Raw genomic sequence first — 23,803 nt, forward strand, 5'->3', positions numbered from 1 at the left:
CTGGTGTTTTCAGCGAAATAAATTCTCCATGAGGTGCAGTTTAAAGCAGTTTTTGATAAGACTATGTAGGTACAGGAAGATAATTAATGAAAATAAGTGCAACTTGCAAAAAAATCCACATGACATACCTGGTTCACACAGTTTCAGCAGACTACATCCGCCCATTGGAAGAGAAAGCAAAATTTATATAACAAACACCTCGGCCATTGAATTTGCGACAATTATGTAAGTTCTTAGGTGGTGTAAATTTTTACTGACATCTGCCGGGAGCAGCTCCTTTACAAGCACAACTTGCAGAGACGGTGACAGATTCTAGTACCAATAAACATCACAAGCTAGATTGGACACCCTGCATGTAGCAAGTCTTTGAACAGATCAAGACAAGTCTGAAGCAAGCATTTTTACTGGCCCATCCTGAAAGAGATGCAACACTACCTAAAACAGTCGATCCAAATCAGCGAGCCATTGGAGCAGCGTTGCATAAAGGGTCTGTTGGGCACTGCCAGCCATTAGGGTTTTTATCACAAAAACTCATGGAAGCACATAGGAACTGGAGTGTGTAAAACCAAGAACTGTTAGCAGTATACAAATCAAAAAGGCACTTTTGGCCTTATGTTGATGGTTGACCATTTTCAGTGTTCACAGACCTCAAACCACTCTCCATTGCATTCAGCAACCATACCGACACTGTCAGTTAGGCAGTTCAGACAGAGTACATAAGCCTGTTCACCATTGGCTTATGTCGTGTAAAAGGAGCAGGGAATAATATATCAAAATATTTCTCAAGTGTTGTGGCGAGAACCAATTCTGTGGATTATGCGAGGCGGGCAAGACAGCAAAGAGAAGACATACAACTTCACGTTTTTTGGCAGAGTACCTCCACAGGGTTGAGACTGCAAGAATATGTCTGGAAGGTGATGAAATTAAAATATGTGAGATACCTCACAAGGAAGACATATACCATTCATTTCTGAACATTTATGGTGTAAGATATTCAAAAGCATATACAATTTGGCTCATCCAGGTACATGAACAAGTTGCTGATGGAATGCTTTGTTTGACCTGGAGTTAGGAATAAGTGTTGAAGGTGGACACAGGCATGCTCTGCCTGTCAACTTTGTAATGTGGGATGTCATGTGAAGAAACCAGTGGGGCACTCTGATGAACCATCTGGTCATTTTGAACATGTGCATCTCAATATCTTTGGTCCACTACTGGTGTCTGAATGTTACTGTTATCTGCTAGCAGCGATTGACAGGTTAACGAGGCGGGCAGAAACTGTATTGATTCAAGACATATCAGCAGAGACAAAGTCGAAATTTCTTGGTGACATAGGTAGCAAGATTTGGATGCCCAGTGCAAGTCATGACTGACCAGGATTGTCAGTTCAAATCCTCATTATTTCTTGAACTGACAAACATTTGTGGACTCTGATGTCACCATAGAACAAGTTATCGTCCAGAAAGTACAGGAATGATAGCAATGGCACAGAACACTTAAAGCTGCATTGATGTGTCATGGTGACAGTTGGTCTCCTAAAGGGACATCCTCCTCTAGCATTACTTTTCCTCAACAGTAGTAGTCAATTTTGAGCAGGTCAATATTATCTCTGCTGTTTTTCTAAAAACATTCATGTAATTTTATACACAACATGTTATATTTCAAGCTAAAATTTATGAATAGGAATTACTTTACTTTCAATGCTACAACTGATATGTACTAGCTATGAACATACACTCATTTTTTTCCCCTGGAAACATTTGAAATTACGAAATATTTGACACACTTCAAATTTCTATTATTAATTATGCAATCAAGTGCTACTTATTATGTTTATTTCTGGATTCATTTATGAAATAATAATCGAATGTAACAGAAATTCATTTGTCAAGAAAAATTGTAATCCCTTTGGAATACTGTTATTACCACAGAGTGAAGTAGTAGTAAGCATGCCTCTGATGTGATTACATGCATTTTTTGTATTTGGGCAAACAATGTAATTTCAGCTTTGTTAATGTGAAAATTTAAAAGACTGTGTGATATATTAAAATGTGACAAAATAAATTAACGTAAAACAATGAGAACCTAAAATGTTAGAATTTCAGCTTCAGCTTCAAGGATCAGACCCCTAGACAAGGACAACTGGAGCTAAGTCTACAGGAAAAAGATATGGAAACTATAAAGTTTATCGTAATCTTACTCTCGTTAAATCTTCAGGAAAGACTTAACCATAGTGGGCACTAGCAGCAATAAAGTAGGAGAGGGAAGATTACAGTCTACAGCATTGCCACTGGTGTTATTGGGTCTGTGCACTGTTTTCAAACCTGATCTAGGGGCATCCACAACAGAGCTTCCGCGCGGAGAAGTCTTGCACCTTCCTAGTGAGTTCTTTGAAGAGTGTATGAGTTAGACTGGCTTACTGCATTTATTGAAGGGGGTTAAAGCACAGCTGGCTAATCTCCACCCACAACAGTTGAAATGGCATGGTGACACTCCTTCATTTGTGCACGGAGACTTAAGCAAGTGTTCACATGTGATGTTACAAACCAATACAGTAAGAGGCCCATTGCAGACTGGACTTTATAAAGTACAGCAATGTAAGGCACACACAATGAAGCTCCAGGTTTACAATAAACCAGTGCTGTGTCAGTCGTTCGAGTGAAGCCTGCTTATTTACTGCTGGAAGACTTAAAGCATCAAGACGCACAAGACTCACAGTGGAATATGGTGCCAGAATAGGAGCAAGCATCTTCCAGAACAGCAAATAAACCAAATCTGGTAGAAGATATGGCAGTAGAAGAACAAGACACACAACCAGTGATTTATAAAAGGGCAGGTCAGAATACAATTTTCCACACATACCTGGAACTCCGCTCTACTGGGAGAGGGCTGCTTGGGAACGGGAAGATAGACAAAATAAATAAAGAGTTATGCACAGTTCAGCAGTCAGCATCAAAAAAACATTAACTATTTGAATACTGTTTATTCTTTGCCTTTGATGTTCCCTTGTTTGCTCCCTTTTATGTTTTACAAGAAAGAGAAACAAAGTTGTATGTTTTTGCATGTGCACGTAAGAAGTTATTATTTAATATGATGTTACATAGCAGCCAAAGGTTTATAAAGTCTATACATGTACAGCCCTACTTGCCTGGTTAAATTTTACACAACTCACGTGTGGAGGGCTTCCCAGAGGTTGCCAGTTAATGATCATTTTGCAACAACAGTCATTCCGCCCATCACTACGTAGCACATCTTGAGGTTAATGTTCTTTTTTAATACACGTTTGTACCTCCCTACAACCCAAATGGTTTCTATATGAAACTCAATGTTCTGCCATTGCATCCTACAGTGTTTGCTGAAACATGAACAGATGGAGGATCCAGCACTACAATTACTGGTTAAGCCCCTCAGGGGAGAAAGAGGATGGTCATAGGTTAGACTCGCAATGCAGAAAGAGTAATGGAAGTAGCAGAGCATGGTAAAATCTCAGGGGCACATGTTTATTAATCGCATACCCACGAAAGCGTTGTGTGCATTCTGGGGAGATCAATTGTGTTCCTAGTGATTTAACTTTTCCTTGATACCATGAACCATGGACCTTGCCGTTGGTGGGGAGGCTTGCGTGCCTCAGCGATACAGGTAGCCATACCGTAGGTGCAACCACAACGGAGGGGTATCTGTTGAGAGGCCAGACAAACGTGTGGTTCCTGAAGAGGGGCAGCAGCCTTTTCAGTAGTTGCAAGGGCAACAGTCTGGATGATTGACTGATCTGGCCTTGTAACAATAACCAAAACGGCCTTGCTGTGCTGATACTGCGAACGGCTGAAAGCAAGGGGAAACTACAGCCGTAATTTTTCCCAAGGGCATGCAGCTTTACTGTATGATTACATGATGATGGCGTCCTCTTGGGTAAAATATTCCGGAGGTAAAATAGTCCCCCATTCGGATCTCCGGGCGGGGACTACTCAAGAGGATGTCGTTATCAGGAGAAAGAAAACTGACGTTCTACGGATCGGAGCGTGGAATGTCAGATCCCTTAATCGAGCAGGTAGGTTAGAAAATTTAAAAAAGGGAAATGGATAGGTTGAAGTTAGATATAGTGGGAATTAGTGAAGTTCGGTGGCAGGAGGAACAAGACTTCTGGTCAGGTGACTACAGGGTTATAAACACAAAATCAAATAGGGGTAATGCAGGAGTAGGTTTAATAATGAATAGGAAAATAGGAATGCGGGTAAGCTACTACAAACAGCATAGTGAACGCATTATTGTGGCCAAGATAGATACGAAGCCCACACCTACTACAGTAGTACAAGTTTATATGCCAACTAGCTCTGCAGATGACGAAGAAATTGAAGAAATGTATGATGAAATAAAAGAAATTATTCAGATTGTGAAGGGAGACGAAAATTTAATAGTCATGGGTGACTGGAATTCGAGTGTAGGAAAAGGGAGAGAAGGAAACATAGTACGTGAATATGGATTGGGGCTAAGAAATGAAAGAGGAAGCCGCCTGGTAGAATTTTGCACAGAGCACAACAATCATAACTAACACTTGGTTTAAGAATCATGAAAAAAGGTTGTATACATGGAAGAACCCTGGAGATACTAAAAGGTATCAGATAGATTATATAATGGTAAGACAGAGATTTAGGAACCAGGTTTTAAATTGTAAGACATTTCCAGGGGCAGATGTGGACTCTGACCACAATCTATTGGTTATGACCTGTAGATTAAAACTGAAGAAACTGCAAAAAGGTGGGAATTTAAGGAGATGGGACCTGGATAAACTAAAAGAACCAGAGGTTGTACAGAGATTCAGGGAGAGCATAAGGGAGCAATTGATAGGAATGGGGGAAATAAATACAGTAGAAGAAGAATGGGTAGCTTTGAGGGATGAAGTAGTGAAGGCAGCAGAGGATCAAGTAGGTAAAAAGACAAGGGCTAGTAGAAATCCTTGGGTAACAGAAGAAATATTGAATTTAATTGATGAAAGGTGAAAATATAAAAATGCAGTAAATGAAGCAGGCAAAAAGGAATACAAACGTCTCAAAAATGAGATCGACAGTAAGTGCAAAATGGCTAAGCAGGGATAGCTAGAGGACAAATGTAAGGATGTAGAGGCCTATCTCACTAGGGGTAAGATAGATACTGCCTACAGGAAAATTAAAGAGACCTTTGGAGAAAAGAGAACCACTTGTATGAATATCAAGAGCTCAGATGGGAACCCAGTTCTAAGCAAAGAAGGGAAAGCAGAAAGGTGGAAGGACTATATAGAGGGTCTATACAAGGGCGATGTACTTGAGGACAATATTATGGAAATGGAAGAGGATGTAGATGAAGATGAAATGGGAGATATGATACTGCGTGAAGAGTTTGACAGAGCACTGAAAGACCTGAGTCGAAACAAGGCCCCCGGAGTAGACAAATTCCATTGGAACTACTGACGGCCTTGGGAGAGCCAGTCCTGACAAAACTCTACCATCTGGTGCGCAAGATGTATGAAACAGGCGAAATACCCTCAGACTTCAAGAAGAATATAATAATTCCGATCCCAAAGAAAGCAGGTGTTGACAGATGTGAAAATTACCGAACTATCAGTTTAATAAGTCACAGCTGCAAAATACTAACACGAATTCTTTACAGACGAATGGAAAAACTAGTAGAAGCCGACCTCGGGGAAGATCAGTTTGGATTCCGTAGAAACACTGGAACACGTGAGGCAATACTGACCTTACGACTTATCTTAGAAGAAAGATTAAGGAAAGGCAAACCTACATTTCTAGCATTTGTAGACTTAGAGAAAGCTTTTGACAATGTTGACTGGAATACTCTCTTTCAAATTCTGAAGGTGGCAGGGGTAAAATACAGGGAGCGAAAGGCTATTTACAATTTGTACAGAAACCAGATGGCAGTTATAAGAGTCGAGGGACATGAAAGGGAAGTAGTGGTTGGGAGGGGAGTAAGACAGGATTGTAGCCTCTCCCCGATGTTGTTCAATCTGTATATTGAGCAAGCAGTAAAGGAAACAAAAGAAAAATTCGGAGTAGGTATTAAAATTCATGGAGAAGAAATAAAAACTTTGAGGTTCGCCGATGACATTGTAATTCTGTCAGAGACAGCAAAGGACTTGGAAGAGCAGTTGAGTGGAATGGATAGTGTCTTGAAAGGAGGATATAAGATGAACATCAACAAAAGCAAAACAAGGATAATGGAATGTAGTCTAATTAAGTCGGGTGATGCTGAGGGAATTAGATTAGGAAATGAGGCACTTAAAGTAGTAAAGAAGTTTTGCTATTTGGGGAGCAAAATAACTAATGATGGTCGAAGTAGAGAGGATATAAAATGTAGGCTGCAATGGCAAGGAAAGCGTTTCTGCAAGAAGAGAAATTTGTTAACATCCAGTATTGATTTAAGTGTCAGGAAGTCATTTCTGAAAGTATTCGTATGGAGTGTAGCCATGTATGGAAGTCAAACATGGACGATATATAGTTTGGACAAGAAGAGAATAGAAGCTTTCGAAATGTGGTGCTACAGAAGAATGCTGAAGATTAGATGGGTAGATCACATAACTAATGAGGAAGTATTGAATAGGATTGGAGAGAAGAGAAGTTTGTGGCACAACTTGACCAGAAGAAGGGATTGGTTGGTAGGACATGTTCTGAGGCATCAAGGGATCACCAATTTAGTATTGGAGGGCAGCGTGGAGGGTAAAAATCGTAGAGGGAGACCAAGAGATGAATACACTAAGCAGATTCAGAAGGATGTAGGTTGCAGTAGGTACTGGGAGATGAAAAAGCTTGCACAGGATAGAGTAGCATGGAGAGTTGCATCAAACCAGTCTCAGGACTGAATACCACAACAACAACAACAACATTGATACCAACAGCCGATAAACTGATTAACTACATCACTCACTGAGTCATGTTCACGTATAGAGTGTCACACATAAGAGTAGTAATAAAACTGACAAGAAATTAGATGCAACATAATATAAAAAATTAATAAAATGAACTATACAATAAGTTTTCAAGGCATTTTTTTCTGTTCAGTGTTTCTGAAAACAATTACAACACGGATGAATTCAGTATAGCTATCTTTGTCTGTTGCAGTCATGTTAGATAATTACCTTATTTACCTTATTTGTGAGAGAACTCTGACTGGATTTGCTCCCATCCTGTCAAGTTTGTTTATAAACGCGATGCAGGGTACACTGTAACGTTTCATTTGCCTGTTTACAGTTAGGGTCTGGCTCTGCACGCCACCTACAGCACACAAGACAAGTATTGCCCCATCAAGAACTCTGAGGGCACGTTCCACTTCAACAGTAAAGTCCACGTGACCTGTTAATCAGCAAAAGGAATAAATTGATGATGAATATAAAGGAAAATGGATAATTAATTATATACAAGAAAGTAGGCTACATTGTTGCATGTGTTATTACAGGAAACAAAGCTACACTAATTTGGATAATATGACCCACACAATATTTCGAGTTCATTCAAATTGCATGAATTAAAGCCTCCCCCAATGAACCATAGACCTTGCCGTTGGTGGGGAGGCTCGCGTGCCTCAGCGATACAGATGTCCGTACCGTAGGTGCAACCACAACAGAGGGGTATCTGTTGAGAGGCCAGACAAGCGTATGGTTCCTGAAGAGGGGCAGCAGCCTTTTCAGTTGTTGCAGGGGCAACAGTCTGGATGATTGACTGATCTGGCCTTATAACACTAACCAAAACGGCCTTGCTGTGCTGGTACTGCGAACGGCTGAAAGCAAGGTGAAACTATGGCCGTAATTTTTTCCCAAGGGCATGCAGCTTTACTGTATGGTAAATGATGATGGCGTCCTCTTGGGTAAAATATTCTGAAGGTAAAATAGTCCCCCATTTGGATCTCCGGGCAGGGACTACTCAGGAGGATGCCATTATCAGGAGAAAGAAAACTGGCGTTCTACGGATCGGAGCATGGGATATCAGATCCCTTAATCGGGTAGGTAGGTTAGAAAATTTAAAAAGGGAAATGGATAGGTTAAAGTTAGATATAGTGGGAATTAGTGAAGTTCGGTGGCAGGAGGAACAAGACTTTTGGTCAGGTGAAGACAGGGTTATAAATACAAAATCAAATAGGGGTAATGCAGGAGTAGGTTTAATAATGAATAGGAAAATAGGAATGCGGGTAAGCTACTACAAACAGCATAGTGAACGCATTATTGTGGCCAAGATAGATACGAAGCCCACACCTACTACAGTAGTACAAGTTTATATGCCAACTAGCTCTGCAGATGACGAAGAAATTGAAGAAATGTATGATGAAATAAAAGAAATTATTCAGATTGTGAAGGGAGACGAAAATTTAATAGTCATGGGTGACTGGAATTCGAGTGTAGGAAAAGGGAGAGAAGGAAACATAGTACGTGAATATGGATTGGGGCTAAGAAATGAAAGAGGAAGCCGCCTGGTAGAATTTTGCACAGAGCACAACAATCATAACTAACACTTGGTTTAAGAATCATGAAAGAAGGTTGTATACATGGAAGAACCCTGGAGATACTAAAAGGTATCAGATAGATTATATAATGGTAAGACAGAGATTTAGGAACCAGGTTTTAAATTGTAAAACATTTCCAGGGGCAGATGTGGACTCTGACCACAATCTATTGGTTATGACCTGTAGATTAAAACTGAAGAAACTGCAGAAAGGTGGGAATCTAAGGATATGGGACCTGGATAAACTGACTAAACCAGAGGTTGTACAGAGTTTCAGGGAGACCATAAGGGAACAATTGACAAGAATGGGGGAAAGAAATACAGTAGAAGAAGAATGGGTAGCTTTGAGGGATGAAGTAGTGAAGGCAGCAGAGGATCAAGTAGGTAAAAAGACGAGGGCTAGTAGAAATCCTTGGGTGACAGAAGAAATATTGAATTTAATTGACGAAAGGAGAAAATATAAAAATGCATTAAGTGCAGCAGGCAAAAAGGAATAGGACGTCTCAAAAATGAGATCAACACGAAGTGCAAAATGGCTAAGCAGGGATGGCTAGAGGACAAATGTAAGGATGTAGAGGCTTATCTCATGAGGAGTAAGATAGATACTGCCTACAGGAAAATTAAAGAGACCTTTGGAGAAAAGAGAACCACTTGTATGAATATCAAGAGCTCAGATGGAAACCAAGTTCTAAGCAAAGAAGGGAAACCAGAAAGGTGGATGGAGTATATAGAGGGTCTATACAAGGGCGATGTACTTGAGGGCAATGTTATAGAAATGGAAGGGGATGTAGATCAAGATGAAATGGGAAATATCATACTGCGTGAAGAGTTTGATAGAGCACTGAAAGACCTAAGTCGAAAAAAGGCCCCGGGAGTAGACAACATTCCATTAGAACTACTGACAGCCTTAGGAGAGCCAGTCCTGACAAAACTCTACCATCTGGTGAGCAAAATGTATTAGACAGGCGAAATACCCTCAGACTTCAAGAAGAATATAATAATTCCAATCCCAACGAAAGCAGGTGTTGACAGATGTGAAAATTACCGAACTATCAGTTTAATAAGTCACGGCTGCAAAATACTAACGCGAATTCTTTACAGACAAATGGAAAAACTGGTAGAAGCCGACCTCGGGGAAGATCAGTTTGGATTCCGTAGAAATATGGGAACACGCGAGGCAATACTGATCCTACGATTTATTTTAGAAGCTAGATTAAGAAAAGGCAAACCTACGTTTCTAGCATTTGTAGACTTAGAGAAAGCTTTTGACAATGTTGACTGGAATACTCTATTTCAAATTCTGAAGGTGGCAGGGGTAAAATACAGGGAGCAAAAGGCTATTTACAATTTGTACAGAAACCAGATGGCAGTTGTAAGAGTCAAGGGACATGAAAGGGAAGCAGTGGTTGGGAAGGGAGTGAGACAGGGTTGTAGCCTCTCCCCGATGTTGTTCAATCTGTATATTGAGCAAGCAGTAAAAGAAACGAAAGAAAAATTCGAAGTAGGTATTAAAATCCACGGAGAAGAAATAAAAACTTTAAAGTTTGCCGATGACATTGTAATTCTGTCAGAGACACCAAAGGACTTGGAAGAGCAGTTGAACGGAATGGACAGTGTCTTGAAAGGAGGATATAAGATGAACATCAACAAAAGCAAAACGAGGATAATTGAATGTAGTCGAATTAAGTCGGGTGATGCTGAGGGAATTAGATTGGGAAATGAGACACTTAAAGTAGTAAAGGAGTTTTGCTATTTGGGGAGCAAAATAACCGATGATTGTCGAAGTAGAGAGGATATAAAATGTAGACTGGCAATGGCAAGGAAAGCGTTTCTGCAAGAAGAGAAATTTGTTAACATCCAGTATTGATTTAAGTGTCAGGAAGTCGTTTCTGAAAGTATTTGTATGGAGTGTAGCCATGTATGGAAGTGAAACATGGACAATAAATAATTTGGACATGAAGAGAATAGAAGCTTCTGAAATGTGGTGCTACAGAAGAATGCTGAAGATTAGATGGAATTATCACATAACTAATGATAAGGTATTGAATAGAATTGGGGAGAAGAGGAGTTTGTGGCAAAACTTGACTAGAAGAAGGGATCGATTGGTAGGACATGTTCTGAGGCATCAAGGGATCACCAATTTAGTATTGGAGGGCAGAGTGGAGGATTAAAAATCGTAGAGGGAGACCAAGAGATGAATACACAAGCAGATTCAGAAGGATGTAGTCTACAGTACGTACTGGGAGATGAAGAAGCTTGCACAGGATAGAATAGCATGGAGAGCTGCATCAAACCAGTCTCAGGACTGAAGACCACAACAACAACAACAACAACAAAGCCAAGAGAAGAAAATTTGAACTCAAAGAACTGTAAAACACAGGCCACAGAGTTCAAAATTCTTTTAAGATTGGCATTAAAGTCTCCACAAGCAGTGATTCTCCACTTAGCAATGCTTCATTAAAACTGTTTCTAGCTACTAAGAGGCTTAACATATTTTCTGTTGGCTGCCTGCTACACATCACAGTCGTACAACAGGAATCACTGACCCTCCACAGTCTTTTTCCAAGGGATCAAAGGCATGATAATCACACAGGATGAGATCACGACTAACGACGGGCGCTGTATTGTTTGTCTCTTGAGTTGGCGTAACTTCTGAGTTACGGCATTTGTGAAGAGTGCACCATTCCACAATAGTGGTTTTGTGGCAGATATGCTGCCCCATATACAGTCTTCATTCTCTGATGAATGTCTACTGATGTTTGTCCTTTGGCTTTGTACTGGCTGTTACCTATCTCGTTTCTTAGATAACTGAAAAATTGTGGAATCTTATGCAGTATATTGTGGTAGGACCACAATCTCACCAGTGTTTTTGAATGAGTATAATACGAGTAGTTCCAGCACAATTTCGGCAAGACTTATTTATTAGTAGCTGCTGAAAGATTACACACTGCAGATCTCATTTGTCTAGGGGTTCTCGAAGTTTTGTCCGCAAAATAATCATTCCAACAAGCATGGCCTGGGTTTTCTTCTTGTTTGAAATAAACACTACCGGATCTGAAATACTTTCTGCTAAAAATTATATTTATTCATACTTTTTGTTTAGTAACTACACCATTTTCACTATGAACATTGATACTCTAAATGCATTATACTGCACTGGTCACATAAACATGCCCATCTCCCTCCAATACCGACAAAGAAGTGGCGGGCAAGCCAACGTGCCCGGAAGTTGCAGACATTCCTGCATTCCAGATTCTTTGGTCTACTGACCTTAATAAACTCCAAAGATACATATAAATATACAACATTTAACATCTTAAATGAATCCATTATTTATCATAAAAGAAAATATTCATAATTAAATAAACACATTTTCTGGCAACATAATGAAGTTACCTTAACTCTTTACTGTGGGCATCGTACTTTTTGCATGAGATAAACTTTATCTCCGACAGTTAATTACATTACAGCTTCCAGGAAAAGACTAACAATACATTGGTCCTGTTTGAATGCATTTGGTAATAACATCACCATAGTTAACATTTCTGCATTTACCGCATGCAAGTCAGAAAGATACAAATGCCACACTAATTTCTTGCCTACAAGTTTGTGCTTATATACTCGTATTGGAGTCATGCTATTTTGCATACATGCTACAACACACTCAAACAGAAACTTTTTGATTGCCCGTTACAGATCAGCATGATAGCCAAAGGAGTTGCCTTTCTCCTGCACTTTCCAAACTAAGCAGAACAAGAGTAAAACACCTGAGGCATTCATGCAATAAAGCAGTTATAGGTGTAAAAGATGTATCATCTTCATCCTGACGATACTATGAAAGAATCACCCAATAAAACTGGTTGTGGGGAACATTGATGCCCCAGAGAGAGATTCCTTGAAAGAAACCTAAGAAAAGGTAATTCACGCACAAAAGAATTTGGTTACAGAACACTGATTTAACCACTTCCCAATTCTTGAGTGTTGCTTATTAATCTGGGACCCTTACTAGTTAATCTTAATACTGGACACAGGGAAGATTACAAGAGATGCACATTTTGTCACTGTCATTTTGTAAGTGCAAAAGCATAACGGAAATAGTAGCTGATGCTACAAGAGTTGAATTTTCCCTCATGGACGTGATTGTTGTTTAAATTCCAATACTGTGCATGCCAAGAACAGCCTGGCAACATATTACTTCCTCCTACACATGTCTCACACAAAACCTCATGATGAGAGAAACAAAAATACTAGACCTCATATGCAGCATTGGTGACATACTTTCTCCCCATGTACCACTCTGAACGGTTGGTTGGTTGGTTGGTTGGTTTGTTTAAACGAGGGGGAGAGGGACCAAACTACGAGGTCATCCGTCCCTTGTTCCGAATAAAACAATGCCACAAGTGTGAGAATAAAATAAATGAGACTGACAACTCAAAACGGAATGAAAGGAAAAAATCACAACAACGCTGAAGGGCAACAAACATGTAAATGGACAAAAGGCGACAAGAAAACCACAGAAACAGAAGAAACCGGGTGATGAGATTAAAACAAAAAAGCAGATTACCATGGCTGGCTGACCATGAGAACAAAAAAGGAGAACACATTAAAACCTAAACCCTAGAAGCACTAGGGTGTGGGACACAGAGGGACAAAGGACATGCACTAAAACTTAGATCAAATGATAAAACCCACCCTCATGAATAAAACGTAAAACTAAATCAGCCGATGAGGCACTGTCAGATAAAATTAGCAGCACTGAGTCTGGTAACCCAAGATTTCGTGACTGGGCAGTCAAAGTGGGACAGTGCAGCAGAATATGAGCCACTGTCAACCAGGTGCCGCAGGAGGTAACTGAGGGTCGACCAAGCGTGGCCAACGAGGAGCCGGCAGAGACAACTGATTCCCCGCGAGAGGCCCACATGGAGGTCTTCCACACACTCTCCTTAATGACATGCAGTTTGTTGTGTGTACTGTTATGCCATTTCGTCTCCCAAAGCCGAAAGACCCTACGGCGTAAGTTAGAACGCAGGTCAGGTTCAGAGATGCCCATCTCCAGATGCAGTTTCCGCATAGTCTGTTTGTCCACCCTGTCAGCAAGTTCGTTACCTGGGATGCCAACATGTCCTGGGATCCACACAAACACCTCTGAAAAGCGGGACCGGTCCAGGGCATAGATGGACTCCTGGATGGACGCTACCAAAGGATGGCAAGGGTAGTACTGGTCGATAGTCTGTAGGCTGCTCAAAGAGTCAGTACACAGAAGAAACGATTTCGTGGGGCATGAACGGATACACTGAAGTGCATGAGAGATAGCCACAAGCTCTGCGGCGAATACACTGCAGCCATCGGGCAAGGAATGCTGTTCAAAATGTCATCTGTGGAGTAGGTGAAGCCAACATGACCATCAGCCATAGAGCCGTTGGTGTAAACCATTTCAGAGCCCCGGAACACGTCAAGAGTCAAGAGGAAGTGACAGCGGAGAGTGGCAGGAGTAACTGAGTCCTTAGGGTCATGCAACCGGTCCAGACGAATCTGCAGCCCAGGTGTACACCATGGAGGTGTATGCGGACGGACCTGGATGGGAGGCGGTAAAGGAAAGGACTCCAGTTCAGACAGAAGGGATCACATGTGAACCACAATTATTTGCCCTGACCTGTGCCGCCGATGCGGGAGATGAACAGCCATGGGTGGGAGAAAGAGACGGTAATTCGGATGCTCAGGAGAACTACAAATGTGTACAACATAACTGGCAAGCATTTGTGCATGTTGGATCTGCAATGGAGTGACTCAAGCCTCCACCAGGACACTGGGCACCGGATTCATTCTAAAAGCTCCCGGCACAAGGCGAACACCACAGAAGTGCACTGAGCCGAGTAAACGCAACACTGAGGGCACCAATAAACTGTAAACCAGACTTGGACAGTCAAGGCGAGGCTGAACAATGGCTCTGCAGAGCTGCAGCAACGCAGAGCGATCTGCACCACAGTTGGTGTTGCTCTGGCAGTGGACGGCATTGAGGTGCTGCCAGCACTTCTGCTTAAGCTGACAAAGGTGAGGTAGCCAAGTCAATCGGGTATAAGGAACCAGTCCTAAAAATTGATAAGGTAAAGTTCTGGTTCCGGATGAATGGTACGATGTCGACAGAAGTGCATGACACATGACTTTGCAGCTGAAAACTGGAAGCCGTGGGCTAGAACTAATGACTGCGCCTTGTGAATGGCTCCCTATAAGCGCCACTCAGCAACACCAGTTCTGGTGGAGCAGTACGAAATGCAGAAGTCATCTGCATACACAGAAGGTGAGACCGATGGCCCTACAGCTGCTGCTAGACCATTAATAATTAATAGTCACTAAAAATAGAGAGAGACACTCAATACGGAGCCCTGCGGAATGCCATTCTCTTGAACATGGGGGAACTATGAGAGGCACCTACTAGGACACGGACAGTAAGAGGCGACACTAAATTCTGGATAAAAATCTGGAGTGGGCCTCAGAGACCCCACCCATATAATGCGGCAAGAATATGATGTCGCCAGGTGTCGCTTTGCATAAATCAAAAAAGACGGCAACCAAGTGTTGGCATCTGGAAAAGGTTGTTTGGATGGCAGAATCGAGGGACACAAGATTATCAGTCGTAGAGTGACCCTGGTGGAAGCTGCCCTGCCATGGAGCCAGTAGGCCACGTGATTCCAGAACCGAACCCAACCCAACCCAACACTGACACACCATATGTTCCAGCAGCTTACAAAACAATGTTGGTGAGGCTGATGGGCCAATAGCTATCCACATCAAGCGGGTTTTTACGGGTTTGAGCACCGGAACAATGGTGCTCTCATGCCATTGCGATGGAAAGACACCATCACACCAGATCCAGTTGAAGATGATGAGAGATGTTTAATCACCTGACGGTGGATCAGATGCGGCCCAGGAGCTGTGTCAGGGCAATGTGCAAGTGCGCTGAGGAGATCCCACTCCGTAAAAGGGGCATTGTAGGGTTCACCGTGGCCTGTATTGAATGAGAGGACTTTCCTTTCCATCACCGTATGAGGGTGCGAAAGGCTGGGGGGTAGTTCTCCGACGCAGAGGCTCGAGCTTAGTGCTCAGCAAAGTGCTCGGCAATCGCATTTGAGTCGGTACATAGCACGCCATTGATGGTCACGCCAGGGACACTTGTTTGGGTCTGGTACCCAAAAAGACATCTGATCTTCATCCAGACTTGGGAAGATGACATATGGCACCCAATGGTCAACACATACCTCTCCCAACGCCCTGCTTCCGTTGTTTTATAAGCTGGCGTACACAGGCACAGAGCTGCTTAAAGGCTCTAGGGAAGGGTCCCGCTTATGTCACTGTAGAGCTTGCTGACACTTTGTAATTGCCTCAGCGACTTCCGGCGACCACCAAGGGAAAGTCTTTTTGCCAGGGACACCCTAAAGAGCGAGGGATTGCGTTTTCTGCCACAGAAACAATTGTAGTTGTCACATGCTCAACCATCACATCGATGCTACCATGTGGGGGAGAGTCAACAGTGACATCAGAGGTGAAAGTTTCTCAGTCTGCCTTGTTTAAAGCCCATCTGGGCAGGCATCCGTGGGCCTGATGCTGGGACAGTGACAGGAAGGTGGGGAAGTGGTCACTACCCCACAGATCGTCATGTGCTCTCCAGTGGATAGATGGGAGAAGTCCTGGGCTGAAAACTGATAAATCAGTGGCCTAGTAACTACCTTGAGCCGAGCCACACTGAAATGTATGGCGACCCCAGTATTTAAGAGGCAGAGGTCGAACTGGGACAATAAAGTTTTGACATCTCCGCCATGGCTAGTAAGCACAGTGTCACCCCACAAGGGGTTATGGGCATTAAAATCTCCCAAAAGTAGGAAAGGTTTAGGGAGTTGATCAATCAGTGCAGCTAATACATTCAGGGATATTGCACAATCTGGACGAAGATGTACACTGCAGACAGTTATTTCTTGCATAGTCCGAATTCTGACAGCCACAGCTTCAAGAGTGGTTTGAAGGAGCACAGTTTCACTACATACTGAGTTTAGGACATAAACGCAAACTCCATCTGACACTTGATTATAGTCGCTACGGTTGCTGTAATATCCTTTATAGTGGCGGACTGCAGGAGCCCGCATTGCCGAGAACCATGTTTCCTGGAGGGCAATGCAGAAAGCAAATGTAAAGCTTAACAGCTGCCATAGCTCAGCCAGGCGATGGAAAAAACCGCCGCAATTCCACTGGAGGATGACATCATCGTGAGACTGGGAAGGCATGGAACATTCAATGAGGCAGTTTATGCCTCAGGGTCACCTGCTGTCACCGACTTTTTGCCTAAGCAGTCTATATCCATTGTGTCTGAGGATCCGGCGAGATCCAGGTCCTCAGCAGATGCCAGAATCTCCAGCCATCCTCAGAGGCAGAGCTTTTAGGTAGCGGTGGTGTGGGTGTCACCACAAGTTCCTTGTTCTTGAGGGTCCCTTTTTCGATTTCTCTGGTTGTTCCTTGGGTTTCCCTGGCTGCGAGGACTTCACTGAATCAGTCTCCGGGACTGAGGATGACCGTCTTTCCCACTAGAAGAAACCTGGGAAGGGAGTGACCCAAGGGACCCCTTCCTGGAGAGAGGAGCCAAGGAAGCCTTACAATTCTCTAGCTCAGAAGTGGGGACTGAAATTCTCGATGGTTGGGGGATGTTGCTCCCGAAGTAGGTGGTGCGGGACCAACAGGGAGGAAAGTCCCCCCCACCACCCACCAAGGGGGCAGGTGTAGTCTCCCGGTTCTGAGAGGTGACAGGAATTCAAGGAACTGATGGAGCGACAACTGTTCTCGTAGCAGCGACATATGAGGTGGTCATGGCCACAGCATGTAGGCACTCAAATTTCCTCTTAGCCTCAATGTAGGTCAGTCAGTCCAGGGTCTTATATTCCATGATTTTCCTCTCTTTGTGTAAAATCCTGCAGTCTGCCAAGCAAGGTGAGTGATAATCTTCGCACTTGACACTGATGGGAGGCAGGGCACCTGGAGTATTGGGATGCGATTGACATCCACAGTCTTGATAGGTGGGGCTGGAAGTACAGCAGGAAGACATATGGCCGAACTTCCAGCAATTAAAGCACAGAATCAGGGGAAGGGTATATGGCTTGACGTCACAGCGGTAGACCATCACCTTGAACTTCTTGGGCAATGTGTCACCCTCGAAGGCCAAGATGAAGGCACCGGTGGCAACCTGGTTATCCCTCGGACCCCGATGGATGCGCCAGACAAAATGAACATCTCACCACTCATCAGACTGCAAAACGAGGTCCCCCTGGATCATATTTAGGCTCTTATGAGGCATGATGGTAACAAACACCCCCCAACTTACCACAAGAGAGAAATGCCTATGTATGGCCAGAGGATGCTGTTTTTATCAAAACTGAACCAGAGCGCATTTTGGACAAGCCCTCCACGTCCCTAAACTTGTCCTCCAAATGCTCCATAAACTGAGGCTTCATGGACATCAAAGATTCCCCATCAACTCTCGAGCATACAAGGTAATGGAGCAAATAAACTTCACTGCCATTCCTAGCCTGGCGTTCCTCCCATGGTGTGGCCACGGAGGGGAACGACTTGGGGCCATATTTCTTAGCATTGTAGTTAGATTTTGCCTGCTTAGACACTGCTGGTGGCGGACCACCAGCACGAGATGATGTACTATGCTTCATGGCATGTCACCAGCCCTGATGCCACCCACTCCAACCAGGGGCCCTCCCCACGGGTGCCACCCAGCCACTGCAAAGGCCACCTGGCACAATGGCCATTGCCAGGAGTCCCGATGCCCCAGGGTGACGGGCATCTACTCCTCGGCATACATGGGGAGTTAACGGTGCAGGCATCACCAGAGCAATCCTTGTGTTGTCAGGGGGCTACAATCAACAGGGTACATGGCAGCCCCACCACCATGGACTGGCTACCGTGCTGGATATGAGGTGCAAAAAAGTCCATGGTCATCGTCGGCACAGAAAGTGACACTGCATAGTGTATGGTGGAAAACGCACCCAGGAAGGTGTCCTCGCCCAAGAGATGGAGAATGGGGAGGACTGCAATGCAACGACAAGAAAGTGGGCTGAAGATCTCAATGCACAATGTACACAAGCACCATGTAAGACGCCCTTCCCCAATTGACTTGCTCTTCGGGAAAATTTTGAAAAATTGAGGTCAAACCCCACAGGTGATCATCACATAATGGCCAAAACGTGCGAGACTCCTTTTAATCGCCTCTTACGGCAGGCAGGAATACCTTGGGCCTATTCTAACCCCCAGACCTGCAGGGGAGATTCATGAATGACACAGGAAAGGGGTTGAAATCACAGCTATATCATATGTACCCTCCATGACACACCATAAGGTGGCTTTCGAAATATAGTTGTAGATCTAAAATAGCATCCTGATCATCAAAATTTAACTATTATGTCCATATTGGACAGCAGATTTAATGAAGGCTCTACACCAGTTACATAATTTATGGAAGTTTGGGAAAGATAAACGAGAAAAATTTTTAAACTATAATTAATAATTCTTCATGCTCTCCTGGTGAGGTGTTGTCATATTGAACAATCTGATTTCTGCCAGTTATTCGCACCTTTCTTGCATGATATTTCAGCTGTGTGACTTGCAGCCTTCTTCAGGTACTATCTGATACTGATTCCAGCGTGGAACGTGTCCGATATTTATGCCATGTTGTGCTACGCGCCCTGCCTATGGTCCATGTCATGTCAGGTGCTCTGTCCGCAGTATGCACCCACCAATAGCAGTGACTGTAGTATTTCCGTGTAGCTGTGGCCGCTTCAAATGCTCTGTGTGTACTTTGTGGTTATTATCCATTGCTCAATCTTGCTATATGGAGTTCTAAATGATGTCCAAGGCGTGTTAGACATTTTAGCTTCTGACTGTTGTCATTTATGGTCTCATGTGATCTAGGACATGCTGCGTGGGACACACTGTCTGAGGTCCATGCCCACCAGGAATGGCTGTAGTGTTGCTTTCAGGCTCATAGTGTTCAAATTACTGCTCAAGACTCGGTAGAACATCCTCCAGTATGCTGTCTGAGGTACCATCTCACACGCATCCTTTGCTACACATACTGAGCTGTTTTTTTTTTTCCTGACTCCACCTTTATGCCTGTGTCCCCTGGGATCTTGGTGTTGCCTCCACTGTATCTTCAGAAGATCGAGCACTGGGTTCCGGGCAGAGCTCAAGTGGCAACCGGTGTCACAGTTAATGAGATTCTGCATGACCTAATCCCAATAGGTTCTTTGATGACACTGTCCCAGTATCTCAATGTTTGTGTTAGAATCTTGGCAACATTATAGCTCATGGAATGACTGAGTTCTAAACAATGCTCGGCAGTCACTGACTTGGTTGCCTGTCTGAGCTGAGTGTGCTTTTGGTGTTCTTTGCAGCTGATGTCAATGGTCCTAGTCGTCTGGCTGATGTATGCCATACTACATTCACATGGTATGTGGTGAAAGCCCAGTTTTTGTAATCCCAGGTCACCCTTCACAATCCCTAGTAGAGCCTTAATATTGGTGGGTAGCTGTAACATGCTATTGGTGTAATGTTTGAGGAGAATTCTGCTGATTTTGGTAGATATCAGCCCAATATACGGCAAATATACAACAATCTCTGTTTCTTCTTGTACCTCTTCAGGAACCTCTGTTGGAGAGAGAGGGCACAGTGTCTTTTGAACATCTCTGTAAGAGTACTATCCTTTTTTTAAATGCACGCAATACCATTTGATTGTATTGTTTATATATTTACAGCCCAGGTTCATCATCTTGTACGAAGATCAGTAAATAATATTTGGAGCAGATCATATTTAATAAAAACAGATTTACTTTGGTATATAAAAGATGAACACATGTCCTTGAGTAGTAATGATTGTGAAATTTCGCTCTCGAGATGATGATTTTACATCTGACATAATTTGGCAATGGAGATAGAATACCTACAATCTGTCTTCTACAAAAATGGATACTCTCCTCGAGATGTTCAAAAGACACTGTGGCCTGTTTCCCCACCAGAGGTTTCTGAAGAAATACAAAAAGAAATCAAGGAGATTGCATATGTGCCACATGTTGGGTTCACATCTGCCAAAATCAGCAGAATTCTCCTCAAACATAACATCAAGAGTGTGTTACAGCCATCCACCAAGATTAAGGCTCTACTAGAGGGTTTTAAGGATGACCTGGGTTTACAGAAATTGGGCCTTTACCACATACCATGTAAATGTGATATGGCATACAACGCCCAGATGACTAGGACTATTGACATCAGCTGCAAAGAACACCAAAGGCACAACCGGCTCAGACAGGCAACCAAGTCAGTGTCTGCCAAGCATTGTTTAGAACTCAGTCATTCCATGAGCTATAATGTTGCCAAGATCCAAACACAAACATTGAGATACTGGGACAGCATCATCAAAGAATCTATTGAGATTAAGCTCTGCCAGGAACCCTATCTTCTGAAGACGCAACAGAGGCAAAATCAAGACCCTGCAGGACATAGGTATAAAAGATGCAGTTAGAGAAAACAGCTCAGTACATGTAGCAAAGGATGCACATGAAATAGTACCTCAGACAAGAGACCCAATACCTGAGGACGTTCTACCAAGTCAAGAGCGGCAATATGAACACCAGCGGCCTGAAAATAACACGGCAGACCCTCCTGGTGGGCACGGACCTCGGACAGAACGCATGACATGGCATGCCACAATAACAGGATGTCCTAGATCACAGGATGGGTTAAATGAAAACAATTGAAAGGCAAAATGTGTAACATGACTTGGACATCATTCAGAACTCCATACAGCAAGACTGACAACGGACAAGAACACAAAATGTGCGCATTGTTCAGAACAGCCATGGCTAATAGAAAACAATACAGTTGCTGCTACTGGTTGGCACATACCACAGACAAGCGTGCCGGATACAGCATGGACCACAGAGAAACACCTAGCACAACATAAGCATAAATACCAGACTCGTTCCACACTGGAATCAGTATCAGACAGCACCGGAAGAAGACTGGGAGTCACGCAGTTGAAATAGCATGCAAGAAAGACACGTATAACTGGCAGAAACTCAACTGCTCAACATAACAAAAAATAAATATATAAAGATAAGTGTCCAAAGATGCTGACCATTCTAAACTACATGTTGAAAAATACATTTTGGGACAAAAGTTCTCTTTTACAATCAAATCATGAATATAAATACAAAGCTTTTTACCTGGTGTGTCAATAATATTTATGTTATATCCTTTCCAAAGTGTGTATGTAGCAGCAGATTGAATTGTGATGCCTCTCTGTCTTTCAAGTTCCATAGAGTCCATTGTGGCACCAACATTGTCTTTTCCTTTTACCTGCGAAAAAATTTTGTATTCACACTCTGTGAAACTTGAAACTGTGTAACAAACTATGCAAATATATGACAAAGATCAGGTATAACAGCACTTTCAAAAGAACTGGTAGGAGCCAGTAAAGCTACATTACAAAAGCTCACGATAGCAATTTCTGTGTAAATATTGGTTTTCCAGTTCACAATATATGTCTAGTATATTGATGATTGTGGCACTGACACTCTGTTTTGAGTTTTTGCCAGCAGTTGTATTTGGGGACAGACTGATCTGAAATATAGTCTGAGGCCCAGGTTAGGTTGGGTGGTGATGGGTCAATTGTGAGTTTCCAGACTCAACAAATATGTCAAACAATAAAAAGCTATTTTCAATGAAGACAGTAATGACTAACGTATCTTTCTTTCTTCACACACACACACACACACACACACACACACACACACACACACCTCAAAGCAAAGTTACTATTACGGCCCTGGTGAAAACATCCATTTTTCCTACTGTCGTCTGATATTTTCAAGGCTTTACAAACAAGAATATGCAAACATAAATAAACTTATTCCTGTGGAAGCCTCACTACTTTGATGGTTTCTGTTTTGTTAATGGTTTCTTGTTGTTAGCGACAACATCCATCAGATGTTTCTAGAAGTCACATCTCCTCCATGTTAATGATGTCATCAATCTATTGGAGCAGTATTGGTTTGTTTATTAAAGCCAAAAAATTGCTGGCAGTACCGGAAACTTGAGCTTCAGCACTCCACAAATGAAACTCACTGATCTTTCAGTTAGGCCTGGAAATTAAAAGCATGGCCCATTTAATTTCGCTTGGATCAATAAAATAGATACCACAGGTTTGCGCCTCACAGTCGAAATTATTCACCTGCTAGCTTGGTATCTAACGCTCACGAGCATCTTATGGACGAAATACTTAAGTAATATGTCGTACATAAGAAGAGAAAGCGGCGGCGGCGGCCTGGAACTGGAGGACTAAGGGACTTCCCTACCTACATGAAACGGAAGTACTTTATTGCAAACAGGGACACAGAAAGAAGACTGTACACATGGAGAACGTCGACACAACAGTGTGGACTCCTGGGATAAAGTGAGACGTTTGTAGAATCCTCTAAATGTTACGGAGGCGGGTTACTGACATACCTCGTGCATCTCTGAGATTCGCCCAGTATAAAACAATATTCTTTCGGTAAGAGTTGTTTTCCCGGAATCAATGTGTGCTGAGATACCAATGTTCCGTATGTGATCCAATTCTTTATGTTCAGCATATTTGGCGTAAGATGAGAAAACATTTCTATCCTGTAAAAGAAAACAAGTTATCTACTAGCGTGAAAAAACTTGGGACAATAAGAACAAATCAAACAGTTATGGGGAGGCATACAGGATATAGGGCTACAGTATATTACATTCATGATATTTTACTATGTTTTCTGGTTTACCTCCTTTAAATTTGAGGTTAGCTTTAAGATTTTACGTAATGATTTTCGATCGATGTACTTAAAAACTGACATGTTTCCGTCTCACTAAATATTTAATATATAAACACGGAATTAGTATTTAGGACACAAATATTCGAATTTATTACTTCACTTTCATATATAACAACATTTTTACACTATTCACAGCACCGCTAATTACAAACACATGGTGTCAAACATTATCGACAAGACGGATTGCAAAGACTTGCCCACTTACAACGAATGCACCAGTACAGCATGTTGATTAATGGCACCAAACATACATGCAACAAAGCTGTCGGTGTCAACTTCAAATTCAACATCCTGGGCACAGTAAAGAAGGACTATCATCTCAGATTAAATATACTAGCAGCTAAAGACGCTATAGCACACAGGCATCACTCATGTCGTTTAAAGCACTATACACAATGGATAAAAATTACGTTCATTTACTCT

At 42.6% G+C, this 23,803-nt stretch overlaps 1 protein-coding gene across 1 annotated transcript in view; it reads right to left on the reverse strand.

Moving 5' to 3' along the window:
* The window catches only part of LOC124775072 (elongation factor G, mitochondrial), a 79,219-nt gene extending 55,671 nt beyond the window's left edge, over positions 1 to 23,548 (reverse strand). Inside the window, exons 1-4 of the mRNA XM_047249876.1 lie at positions 23,330 to 23,548; positions 23,034 to 23,189; positions 21,752 to 21,884; positions 7,136 to 7,340 (exon numbers count right to left, since the gene is read on the reverse strand). Coding sequence (XP_047105832.1) covers positions 7,136 to 7,340; positions 21,752 to 21,884; positions 23,034 to 23,189; positions 23,330 to 23,401 — 566 coding nt within the window. The 5' untranslated portion in view covers positions 23,402 to 23,548. The remainder of the gene's footprint in view (positions 1 to 7,135; positions 7,341 to 21,751; positions 21,885 to 23,033; positions 23,190 to 23,329) is intronic.
* Between the last annotated feature and the right edge of the window lie 255 nt (positions 23,549 to 23,803).

This window comes from Schistocerca piceifrons, chromosome 2 (assembly GCF_021461385.2).
Source record: "Schistocerca piceifrons isolate TAMUIC-IGC-003096 chromosome 2, iqSchPice1.1, whole genome shotgun sequence".
Lineage (NCBI taxonomy): Eukaryota > Metazoa > Arthropoda > Insecta > Orthoptera > Acrididae > Schistocerca > Schistocerca piceifrons.